The 13486-nt window shown below is 38.9% G+C and overlaps 1 protein-coding gene and 1 long non-coding RNA gene across 5 annotated transcripts in view; both read right to left on the bottom strand.

The window, feature by feature from the left end:
• Positions 1-12973, bottom strand: part of sev (receptor protein-tyrosine kinase sevenless) — a 27546-nt gene extending 14573 nt beyond the window's left edge. For 3 of the 4 annotated variants that reach the window (XM_018024275.2, XM_018024277.2, XM_026813321.1), the window contains exons 1-2: positions 12106-12973; positions 4600-4653 (exon numbers count right to left, since the gene is read on the bottom strand). In XM_018024275.2, coding sequence (XP_017879764.1) covers positions 4600-4653; positions 12106-12258 — 207 coding nt within the window. In that variant the 5' untranslated portion in view covers positions 12259-12973. The remainder of the gene's footprint in view (positions 1-4599; positions 4654-12105) is intronic. The other variant, XM_018024278.2, reaches the window with a different exon arrangement.
• Positions 6528-8745, bottom strand: LOC113464292 (uncharacterized). The gene is made up of 3 exons (XR_003389130.1): positions 8511-8745; positions 8118-8285; positions 6528-8031 (listed from the first exon to the last, which is right to left on the bottom strand). It is a non-coding gene; the product is annotated as an uncharacterized LOC113464292 (long non-coding RNA).
• Positions 12974-13486: the final 513 nt, after the last annotated feature.

Below are 13486 nucleotides of genomic sequence, written 5' to 3'. Positions count from 1 at the left end.
AAATATACATATAATGTAAAAAGTTATTGAAATTTCCATAGTATTGTCATACTTTCGTATTCGTCATTTTTTAAAAGTATCACTTGACTGACAATATTGAGTAAGAATAAAAACTAGCTTAAACTCATAATTGATATTTAATTCGGTACTGAATTAAAATCAGGCTAATGATCGAATTGTCCGAGAACAGCTGTGACTAGTAAAATCATTACGTTTCAACATCGCATACGGAAATGCATAAGTACGAGAGAGCCATTTACCAATTGTCAGGGCTGATCGACACTCCGCCACGTTCGAGAGGCGCCGCACATAAATGATACTAACGCTCGACATTCTAGAATAACAAGCCTGTCATGGAAAGTTTAATTTGACCATATTAGCTAAATGCACCTGCGTTAACTAGAAACTTTCAAACGGATAGCTTTTCTTTTGCATTTTAATAATACTTGTTTATAGACATCTCATTTCATAATATGTATTGTACTATATACCTTCCAAATTATTTTCTACTTCACAGAATGACAATTAATGACACGAAGGGCAAAAATGGACTATCAACAAGGATTTCGTATCATATTGGAATTTGCCTTATGTGCATCTACATTTTATCATAATAACAAGGAAAAAGTGCATGATACTAATTTGCAATTTAAAATACTTCATGTGTTCGAGTTAGTAAAGGGACGTAAAGAAAACTTTATTTGTTTTACTCATTGTAATTTTTATTGATGCATCTACATAAATCCGTTTTGATGGCAATAACCTCATATAACTTCTGGCCATATAAGCGTTTTAGTGTCATATTAAAAACAAGAAGAGGAGTAAGTTTGAGATGGAGATGAATTCTCGTCTCACGCGTGTGGTCAATAAGTATTGTGTACGTACTCGCGTAGGGCGTTATATATTCGAGGGTATCGCATAGGTCAACTAGCTTGAAAAATCTAGAAAAAAAGGGTCCTCCTACAATAGATAAGTTATTAATAAACATTTGGTGACTGTTCGATTTTATGACTCAGTAACGTGATATCGACAACGAGTGAAACGTGACATTAAAACGAATTGATCTATTGAAAACGAAGACGATCAATTGTTCTCACAGAAATTATGGTTTGTCCAATATGGGAAAATCGGTGTAAATAAATAACACAGAAATTATTTACATATCACAAGACAAAAACGTCGCCGTCTCTCTTATCGTTTTAAACCGATAAAAGGGGGGAAAAAAGTAACGTGTAAGGAAAGAATCGGAGGCGCGCGTAAGCAGTATTATCTTGGCGCTATGCACGATAGTTAGAATGGTTATAATAACGACCCTAGGAGATGATAATTTTTACGTCTTAATTAATCATTTTCCTCGTGACATTTCATTGCTTCGAGCTCGTATCAAGCACGATCCCCTCCTTTTCAATTAGTTCGCACGAAACGCAGCGTTCGTACTCCTCCCCACCCTTTGGCACCATTCGAATTCGACTCGGCTCGTTTAAACGGTCGTAATTTTTTCCCTTTCGAGCCACGACCACGATGCTCGTCTATAGATATAATAGGGGTTGACAAAACTATCAGACAGTGGAAAACAGCTGAAGCACAGCGGCTCGGCGCTGTGCCCGCTAATTTCTCACTTCCTCATTAAAACCTCAACACACATTACTCGCTCCGGTCTGGCCCTCGCTCTATACTCGACTCCCCGTAGGCCGTAGATCGTAGATCTTCATCCACGCGGACGAGAATCCATCCTCCGGTTAACCGATTCTGCTAGAACGACTAAGACATGAATTATAGTATCCCTTCAAGGGATAATATGTATAGCTTTCTTGGCTGTCTATATACATATCATGCTCGTTAATTTTTTCTATGGATGTCTTCTAAGTGGAAGGGTTGTCCTCCCTTAATATTAAATCATTTTACTTATTTAGTAACCCTCAACTTGATAAACGTCAGATTCGTGCATCTATTTATACAAATCATATAAATTACTTATATGTATAAATTTTAATATTGCTTAACATGAACGGTTTATGAATATTTTTCCAGTGCATAAAATGTACATACAAAATAATAATTTGAAGATAATAATCAATAATTACAAGATAAATTAATTTATATTTAACTACTGTTCTTTCAACTGTGTTTGTAAACCAATGAGTTTGTATAAACATCCGTATAGGACTTGGGAATCTTAGTTTACGAGTAACACAGGATACAGTAGCTTCTGGTAGCCAATATCAAGTACCTACATTTGTCACAGAAATCCTCGGTGTTGGTGGTCCGCCAGCTTACAAGGGTACTCGAAGGGCTCGGGTATAATTGCCAGATTCACTTTGCTCTTCAGTCTACATCGTTTGTATCTTGTATTACATAGGTACACTTGAACCTCTTATTGTACTCTCGAATAGAATACTGATGTTTCTATATTAAATCCATACAATTTTTTTGTATTTCTGTAGCGATGAAATATACCCTTATACGCTATAATATTTCGTACAAAAGATAATTCCATGGATATCGGTTCGTTGCTATCGAGCCGTGAAATTACCGGAAGAAGTATTAAAATCGAACCAGGGTCATGCATAAATTCTACCATAAAACTTTATACATATACTTCCTTAAAAATCAGCCAGCATAGTACCACAGATTAATTTATAGTCCTTTGACAGATTAAATTTAATATAAGAACTATTTATTTCATACACTCTATAGTATATAAAAGAATGATATTTCAATTTTTTGTTACATCGACTATGGTTTGTTACTCTCGTTCCCATCGACAAACCAGCGAAAAAAGGGGGACAAAGCGTAAAACGAGCTACAGTTTAGCGACGAAGCCGCGTTTAAAATCGTCGGATTAACGCCAGGAAGACAATTAGGGTTGCGTTTAACAAAAAGTAGAGCATCTTCCTTTTGAATCGTGTCGGTCGCTAGCTAACCGTTATTCGTGCGCGTTACTGGAACGTACGGACCGTGAAATGAGGCGAGGGAGGAAATCGTTTCGAGACCGATTCACAGTACGACGTATACGTAAATGGGCACGTACCTGCGGCTCGTGGTATTTCGAGGCCTTTTTAACCAACACGCGAATCGCGTGTCACGAGATTATTTAAAATGCACGCGATCGACCACGGTATGCGGTAAATACGACATCCTGTGCCATTGACGGCGCACAGGAGGAAGGGACCGAAACTCTTAATGGACGCGTTCCTCTTTTTCTCATTTTTCGGTGGCACGCGATAATTAAATATATCGCAGACTCTTTTGTCCTTCCCTCGTGTTTAATTACGGTTCTCGTTTCCTACCCTGGAGACACGCGTTGCTGGATATCCTTCCGGCCACCGTTTCGTCTCCTTACCTCGCATCCCATTTTTTCATTCTGTACTAACGATCCCCAGTGATTTCGGTTAAGTTTTGCTTTAAAGCTGTTATTCAAATTCTATCTCTTAGCGTTCGAACTGGAGTTTGACTCCTCGACAATCAATTAATTTCATATTATATAAATTTTATTCTGACGTATATGATAAACAGCAAATAACACACAATTAAAAATAAGTTATAATATTATTATCGAAAAACGAGATTGAATGTCATGTTTTCTTGCTAGGTATAAATGATATAAACCGAGGAAACATTATTATACTAATAAGGAAAATAATTTTTTGACCGATATGGAATATGTACAGACAAGGGGTTTGAATGGAAGCATACAGTCGCGATCGTATTTTTCTCTGTCACTTTTGCCGATGTACTTCCGCGACAGGGTAAAAGCAGCGTGATGGCAGAAAAGTGGCGGAGGAGCGGAAAGAGACAGAGAGGAGAGAGTGAATCCGGAGTCACACGGTAATTTGGCGACATCCGCCATAGTCGCACTTGTACGCGATCCAATTTAAAGTCACGAAGTCGAACAAGCCCGGCTATTCTTTCATTCGTACGCGTAATACGTGTAGTACACATCCAATCCATTCATTGGCTTTGGGCTACGCGCGGCGGCCCGGAGAGGATGGCGAGCGGGAAAGGGAGACACCGCAGAGGACCTGACTTTGTTTTTATTTGCCGTTTACCGTCTACTCTAGTAGCGAGACCAGCGAACGGGTACCCCGGGGACGGCAGCGGAAGTACTTTCATTGTATACCAGGGGACCGGCGTCCGTTTATTTTCGTCTCCGACGTTCGACTATATTGTTAATAAACGTTACTCCCCGACAGACTTCTAAATTCGTGCTGCAAACAGCCCGGCGGGAGGATCATCTAAGAGCGCAGCGATTGACAAAGTTTTCCATTCACTTAATTGCATGCAAGACACTAAAACTGATGTTTTTCTAAGAATCTCAAGTGGCCACCCGACCGGACATTCGCCAAGTAGTGCCATGGCTTTAAATTAGGAAGTTCGAATCATCCCTTCCGAGTCATTAAAGTTGAGAGTATTTAAGTGAACGATTAAATACAAATTAACCTTTACATTTCTGATAATTTTAAGAAAGTAATTCCAGCGTACATTGGATAGTTAAATTTTACGTTATATCGCGCTTATTTGGCATTGCCATTGTTTAAAAATTTCTCATTAAATAGTATTTATCATGCGTGTAAGTAATAGGGTTTTTAGGGTACTTACCTGGCCGATCTTGCATCGCACGCCGCATTCCGAATTCGAATCGTCCGTTCGATTCTAAAAAAGAGAAGAACAGTTCATTTTCCTTTCATTCGATAGAAACAATATTTTGCATTTCATAAATGTAACCTGATACCGGTTCAGCGTGCAATGATTTAAATTCATGAGCCGGCAGGTGGTACAGAGCTCTTGAATAAATATGATCCCTAGACTAATTAAATATGTGCAGGGACCAGTTGACCACCGAAATTCCCATGACGGTACGCATGGTTTAGCACCCTTGTTATCGGCGTTCGAACTGCTCGGCACCCTCAGAATCTAGACGATTCCCTGAATGCCGTTCCGCTGTCTATTTTTCAACATTTTACTTTTGTTCTCCATTAAAAACCGGACGTGCACCTGTGTACCGGAAACGCGTAACGTTAGCAGGTGTGAACGGTGTGACGACCGCGTTATCCGAAACTACTTGGTACGACTATTCGGCGATTCATTCGCGACGGATTAGGTACATACCGGGGGTGTCAATTGAACCGGATGAAACAATTTACTATCTTTTAAAGCTGGCAAGCGATTCAATTTATTTTCTGCGGCCCCTTGCGCGCGCTGCGTCGCCGTTAACGTCGTTCGCAAACTCAACTTTTTTTTTTACAACGCACCTCGCGAGCAGATAATATTTGCGGGTAGGTTGCCGTTACGAATATTTCCTAATCACCTTTTATACGGTTTAGAATTTCAAATTGAAAATTATGAAGTATTAATTCATGTGAACATATAAATTATATTAATTTGATTTATAAATAGGATGAGCTAGAATAAAGAAGCTAGTAATTTAATAACACTGCGTAACATTTTACAGTTTCATGAATACTTCAGAAAACATAATTAAATTTCTCCTGATCTTAATTATTTAAAACAATTTGTTAGTAATAAGTGCTGATAAATATAGATTTGAAACTGATATGTTTAAAGGAAAAGCTTGAATTGAGAATGAACATCGTATCACAATTTAGTATTGGCATGGTATTATGTATAATTTAGTAGAGGTTTGCCGTTTTACGTCCACACGAGGAATGTTCTCCGTTATCCCATCAAAACAACAAAAAGCACTACTCGTCAGTCGTATGATAACGAAAGCCGGTGCAATGTTTTCGCGCCTATCAGCCACTCCGCGTGGATGTATCAATTTTACGATGAATTTTTTCTCTCTTTCTCTCTTTCTCTGTCTCTCTCTCTTTCTTTCTCTTATTTCCATTGTCGAGGAATCTCGTTGTCCGTTCCTTGTCTCTTCGAAACGACGTTCGTTTAACTTTGCACCCGATTAATCAAACCGCCTAGACTGCCGCATTACATGAAACCAAGATCGAGTCAAAGTTTTCTTGTTAAATTCCTTTTTAGTAGTGAAGCCCGTATTCCATTCTTATTTAAAAACGTTCGCTCCTAACCGAAGACGTTCGTCTTTAATGATCTCGTCGAATTATCGTGTCAGTGAATTTTAAACAGTCACTCCGTTTTATTGCGATGCCTTTATCCTCGTTTCCTGTTCCTGGTAAAATGGTTTTCCATCCTCGAGGCGGAAATCAGCCGGTAAAGAACCGCTTTATCTGATCCAAAGTAATCGTCTAATGTGTACCTGCTCGTCCTTCCGCACGTCCTTCCGCCGTATTCAACGTCTTTGCCACGCTTCAGAGCGTTCGCCAACTGTTGCACCTCGTCCCGAAGACGTTGATGATTGGCTTTAATGACCGGCCACCGGACCTTCCCTTCAATTCGACGCACACGAGACAGATTTTTATCGGAACTTCTCTTCAATGCTTTTAAAGCTTGCCTTTCGAAGTAAACAAGTAATATTTGAAAAACAGATTACATAAACTTATGTAATTACGACATCTATCGTATTAATATTATTCCATTTATAGTTTTATAAAGTTTCATAAGAATTTTAATAAAAATCATCAATTTAAATCGATGCCCCTTTAGCATTAATTACGTCTTGCTGTTTGTGGATTCCTTGCATGTTTATCAATAAGATTTCATTTATATAGCTTAATACTTATTTCATTAATTCAGCACAGAGTTTTCACACTCGAAACAATCTTTCAAGGAAAGTCGACTTGCTTAACCCTTTGAATAGCAAACAGGTGAAAAATTTGGCACCCAAGATCCAACTCAAACATTTCAGAAATAATACGGGTACGGCTGGAGGCTTTGACACGGTCAAAGCGTCAGTCCCGGGGATGTTTCAAGTTGAAGGCAAAGGGAGATGGTTGTGGTATCAGGTTTTTTCGTGCGGTTCCGAACGAGCCGTGGTCGCACGGTGTTGAATGTATACCGGACGGTGTCCACTCAGATGGAACATCTACGTTTGAAGTCCGAGGTTTGTCTTTGGCAAACACCTTGACAGTGTGCCTTTCTCGCGTTCTCCGTCCATCTTTCGTCGACCGTTTTCGAGAGACTCTCGGCATCGTATCAGTCAGCTATTTCAAACGTTTTACCACTGCCCGCCGCGCCGCGTCGTTGAGCGCAAACGTCTCTACGCGTTCCATCAATTATTCTCGCGTTACAGACGAATTAAAAAGATACACATGGTTCATTTCGCGCTAGTTAACACCCCGGCAACCAGGAAGCATTTCCCCATCCCGGTATTTACACTGAAAAACTGTTTCCCATGCACGATTCTTATGTAACGTTAGTAAACACGTTGAAGAACTCGTGTACCTAAACTACGTTTTGCTGTATCGAAATTTCATTATCCAAGAACAATCTCTTTCTTTAACTTTTATTTAACCAACTAAGTTTATTATATCAGAGAAGTGATTCATTAGTGAAAAAAATTTATGTGGCTACATATTTATGGGATACACGTCTACACACATTGTGACCAGGTAATTGCTATAGCCTTCAAGATAATTCTCAAGATTAGCGCAATGAGTTACTGCAAAAAGCTATGAACTCTCCAACGTTGCGATTCGGCAAGACCGGCATGTCACTGGTTCGGACAACCAGACGCCATTTAATTTCGTTAATTATCCTCAAGATCATGGGACAAATTAAAAACAGCCGGCATCAGCTGCCAGTCGTTACGATCTTCAAACTGGTGTAGGTAATGTAAGTACGTGTGCGTACGTAGAACGTGCATACGTTTTAATTGATATGACGTCATGTAGAGACGCCGAAAGTCTACTTCCCAGGATTTGTTTGCGGTTCAGGTCTGGAAGTATTTAACGACGTTGTTTTTCAAGGAATCATTATAGACAGGAATGACAGAGTATACTCAGTTACACCTTAAATTGAAATTGCCACGCAGATTAAATGATAAATCACTCGTTTATTGATCGTGAGAGAAAATCCAATGTGCCCATCGTTCTTTCAGAACGAAATTCCATCGAATTCACGAAATCCTAATAGATGTGGGTCCCCTCTCCAAAGCCCGTATACCTGCTTGACGCCGAGTTCCGTTACAAAATGCGTGAAGATCTTTCCTCTGATATTAAAGATTATTTTATCAATAAATTTGTTTTTACCTGAAGATTTCCGACACATGCAACAACATTTTATACGTGTCATCTTCGAAATATATTAGTTCGATATATTGTTTTGTAATCCAATTCACAGAATCCACGTTGAACCAAGTGCCACGTAAACTAATAACTGCTCATGATTCTGACGTAAATGTGCAATATTCTACTATCCTGTAAAACGTTCATATAATACCATGACATACCCTAATGGCATTAGGCAGAGATGATGAATTTCTCTATCAGTTTTATGAGACATATCGTAAACGAAAAATGATACACTCTATTCCCAGTCTGTCGAGCATCGATTATAAAATAGCACTTCCATTACAGATGAAACTTGTTCTTATGCAACGTAAAATACTATTATCGAGCTTCGCTTCGCTACACTGCATTTACCTTCAGGTGAAGCGTTTAACGTGTACGAATCGTTACGTTCGCAACGGCGTAAAAAAGTAAAAGGAGACGGAGACGAAATGATCACGTGTGAATTATAGAAACTTCGTCGATTCCGAATTTCACACGATCATCGATACGCTCGGAGAGTGAATCCGTAGTAAGTCGCGAGGCACGCGTTGTAGGTGAGAGGATGTGGACGGCAGGAAGTTCATTGTGTACGGCTACACATATAATATTGCACGTCGAACGATCCTGCGGATTCTACGTAGTTTCGCACTGGCCATCCCGTCCCGTGCCACGGCTCGGAGAATTCACGACCGATTCAAATCCTCATTATAGGTAGGAATTACGCGTCGCAACGGCTCGCTCGCGTTTCGCGAAATCGTATGTAGGTTAACGCGTGGGCGTAGATTCATTACAAACGCCGTTTAAGTAATTATTTTTCAATTACGGAGGAAAAATTCAATTCGGCGTCGACCAAATTGAGGAATTCCATTCGCTATTTAGAGAACGGTTAAGCGTGTGAAGCACCAATTGCACCAATTTACCTTTTTTGTTAAATTACGCTCCAGTGCCCGTGTAATATATAAGGATAATATAATTACTTAAATACGTAATGGTATAGATAAATATGACAATCGTAAAACAACATGGTTCCGATTCTAGTATTTACAAATGACATACATGCTATATACGATAACTGGATAGTGAAAGTAACTCTAAGATATTCTATTTGAATGAAGCATCTTTGCAAAATTAAAAGACTTCGAATGAACCATTGTTTATTAGAAACTATCCTCATAAGCCATAATCATTAATTTTTTTGCTAGATTAATCTTAAGGTTACAAGATTTTCTTATTAATATCCTTGCCTTACACGAGAGTATTTCACGTAATTTCTTTCTCTCTTAAAGTGGAAAATTGCATAGCAATGATCCGTCGAGCAGATTGATACGATCGGAGTCGTCATGGAATCTCGTGAAAATTGTGAGTGTGGCTAGAGTTTAGAAAGCTATTCTGGTTATGCAAGCATAGTAAGGTCATCCTAGGCATCACCTCGAGATACGATAACATGACTTCGTTGCCACTGATGTTTTGTAAATATCATTGGGCGCCATTCGTACGCGCCTCACCATAAACACGGTTGTCAATCTATTGGAATTTTATAAATCGTCTCGTTTTTTATACTCGACTCTAACCCGGATTGATACTTATCTTCGAGTCGAATGGTTGCCCTCCGAACCTCGAGCAAGATGTGAAAAAACGTAGAGAAATCAAGTTGGAGACGAAGGGAAGATAAGGGATTCAGAAGTTGATTTCTGAAACTGTTATTTATTTCATCTGCCCAAAAACCAATCTATACCCCTACCCCCGGACCCTGATAATTGAAATAAAGCTACGCGTTTCAAGCAGAGTTCTTCCATCTAACGTAATATTTACGTATTGATGAAACGCATCCACGTTGTTGAGATTAGACTAATCAACCTCTTCTGAGAGGTACCATGAAACAATAGGAACTTTAATCTATTTCAATTTAACTGATTCGTGCATAATTTGAAATGCAGTAATGTCTAAATGCTACGATCATTATACAGTTTACTGCTGTCACGAAGACATGACAAACGATTGAACTATAAAAATTGAAATATAAAAATATATTTATTGGCAAAATTTCCGGACAAAAAAATATTCTCGAAAATGAATCTGATTTTATCCTCCCAAACGAATGGTTCTTCTTGTAACTCGTGTGAACCAATTCGCCGTAAAAAGCTTGTAATCAGTGTCTTTGGCAATTGGCGTGAACGAAATTGCCAGCAATTATCAATTAAACTCTCCACGAAAGGATCGGTTTAATCATTTCTCCAGACCGCCTTTTGTTACGTTTATCTCTCCTGATGCATCCTTTCAATCGCCTCATTCATTCTTCGTAAGAGCCACGGAGAAGAAAAAACGTATAAAAAATAGATACGTACACAGTTCCAACAGTCCTCTCAGAAGAATATAAACGTTAAATAAAAACCATCTTTAAGAAGTCCATACTTCATCCCTGAACAGAGTAATTATCAAATCGATATTTCAATAGAAAAGATGAAAAAGAAAAAAGGTATGATTAAAAGCTCCTGTATCCGTTACAACTCGCGTTTCATTCTCGAAACCGTGCTTATGGACTGCGATGATGCGCCGTCGTATAGTTAAGTTAATTAATGAATGGTACAGTCGGGATGAAGAGCGGACTTAAATTGATACGTCCTTCGTGCGCGTAGCCATTTTTGTGCCACGCTCGCTTCGCTCCGAGAACGCTTCTCGCGGTTTCAACGAATCGACCATTTTTCTTGTTAATCTTTTTTCATTTAAAATTGCACGCGGATTTAATTACGTACGCGAATGTAGTTACATTTTCTTTCCTCTTTCTATTCTTCTGGAAGATTTGAATATAAAACAATATTTTTAGTACAATTCTCTTGCAGAAAGATCAAGTTCATTTTACATGCGTTCTTTAAGAATAAACTGTACGTATTCCTTAGTTTATTAATATTGTTACTTAACTTGTCGCTATTGTTATCTACGAAATATACGTATATTTCAGTGACGAAAGTATTTTATGAAGCGATGACAAATGAACGGAGAACCATAGAACAACTAGACAAAACGACGGGCGAAAATAGTCGACATTTTTTAGGAATAAGGGCTATCGGTGGAGGCTGATCGCAGTTCAATTTCTGCATCGTCTCGTTTCACGGGACAACGCGAACTTCGCGACTTTTATTGACCTCGCCGTCATCGCGGGATCGCGAGCCGATAAAGATGTTCGCCGCGCGCAATTATTTATTGCTGTAAACAGTCACGCACGTTCACGCTAAGTGTACATGCTGTGAAAATGCAAAGAAAAGAACATCGTGTATTTCACGGGCAATTTATCCACAGTTTACTATACGCACGTCGCTGTCTTTTAGAAACGTTTTTCCAATTCCAAAGGCTACGTAACCGAACGTTCACGCGACAAACTTCATTTACTTTTTATCTATTGCCACTCTCATAAGAGTAGTTATAATAATATTGGTAATCACGAAAAATGCTGATATGTAAATGTGACGATAAAAATAAGAGAGGAACGATAATACTGTCTTTTTTATTTAATAGTAATCAGTTCTGTATTATCTCACTGTCACTCCTCTTACTGTCTTCTGGGATGAATATGAGGATCATATACATAATTTACTATCAATATAAATAATCTGGTATTAGCATCGATATATCAAGATTCACATTACTGTTTACCTCTATTTTTTATATTTAAAAAGACATCTGTCACTGTCTTCTAAATAAAAGATTTTAAGTTTAACACTTAAACGTGAATTTGAGTTAAACGGAGATACAGTTGATGAACATTTAAACTAAAAAAGGCATTTAAAAAGCAAATTGTTTTTCGAATTCACAGACGACTTAACAGAACATATATGATAAGATTTCATCGTGAGTTATGTATGTTGAACCTTGGTTCGCCTTGAAGAAAGATTTCGCACGCTTAATATAAATAGATTTTACGATACTACGTTTAGCAACAATTTGAAAATCTACTTCATAGGATTCTGACCTGATTGAAGTCGAGGTCCGGGCATTTCGCGGCGCATTCCTCTTGGAGGTTGGCTGGAGCAGACCGATCTTCGAAGCCTTCCGGCAGAAGCGCGGAGACGCTTCCCGCCAACGCCAACACCTTCAGGATCACGCATAATCCCGTTGCTAACATAATATCCACGACCCCCCCTGAAACGAACCCTCGATCACCCGGCACAGAATTTTTAAACAAAGTTTCGTTAACTGTCGTTCGTCATTGTTCTCTCGATCCTGAGGACCTCCACGATGCCACAAGAAGATCCCAAACGAGAATCAGGCTTCCTCCCTTCGCACACTTCCTCATCGATCCTCGAGTTGAAGGAATTTGAATGCCCCTTCAAGACTCCGAAGGAAATAGCAAACACCAATGCAATTAATCACTGTCATCGATTAATTGCCAGAGAAGTTTGATTTTTTTCTGTCAGGTATCACACAATGTTACTTCTCCAAGCAATTTTCCAAATTCTTCAACTGAACCAAGTTTGTTTTTAATTACTGTTCTTCTGAATCACATAAAAAATTCCAATTCACTCTTCGACGTTCCCAAACATCTCTTATATTCAACAATATAAAATTCTCGACCGATACACAATTAGGAAATTGAGAAATGACAATCCGCAGACCGAAATGTAATAACTAAAAATCGGAGAAATTTCTTCAAGTAGGAGAAAATTATCAATAAAACACTGCACATGCACGAATAAAAAATGACGAACAAGTTCAAACGATCCGGATTTGAAAATGTTCCGAAAGCACCTGTGACGTTCCGTGTCACGAGGCCTGCGCAGCAAGAGCCCGAGCGTGAGTGTTGTTAATGTCTGGCAAGCATAAGAGCAACTGACTCCGAATGGCCACTAGAGAGTCAACTATCCCCCACCATGGCCACCCTTATCTGTTGCACTCTGCTTGACCAATTCCCCACGGTGGGTAGTGGTAAACGTAAGTCTTCACCGAGCCAAAAGCGTGTGCACGTGAGGGTCGTTATAGCGTCCCGAGGAGAAACATAGAAGGGAGGAACTATTTGAACCTTCGTTCATAGCAAGTCCTGACCGTCCAGTGGTCAATTGGCAGATTGACCTGTTCTTACTATCCTCGCAAACTTTCATTCATACATTCGCACGTGCCGCTTTCTGCCGGGTGTCCACGTTGCATGTCATTCATGTCGACAGAAAATTAATATTCTGAGGGAAGACAGTGAAACATTTTTAATATACTTTTATAACAATGTACCTAATAAGATAAAGTCATATTTGAAGGAATATTTCTTTCCTAAATCCGTCATGTACGATTTTACAGTTTTTTGAAAAAATACAATATCTTCAAGAATATAATTAGAGTACCGATGTTGTTCATTTATAGTA

Source organism: Ceratina calcarata, unplaced genomic scaffold (assembly GCF_001652005.2).
Source record: "Ceratina calcarata isolate Rehan_Ccalc_2016 unplaced genomic scaffold, ASM165200v1 scaffold328.2, whole genome shotgun sequence".
NCBI lineage: Eukaryota > Metazoa > Arthropoda > Insecta > Hymenoptera > Apidae > Ceratina > Ceratina calcarata.
Note: the sequence above shows the minus strand (reverse complement) of the source record. Positions and strands in the feature narration are given on the sequence as shown.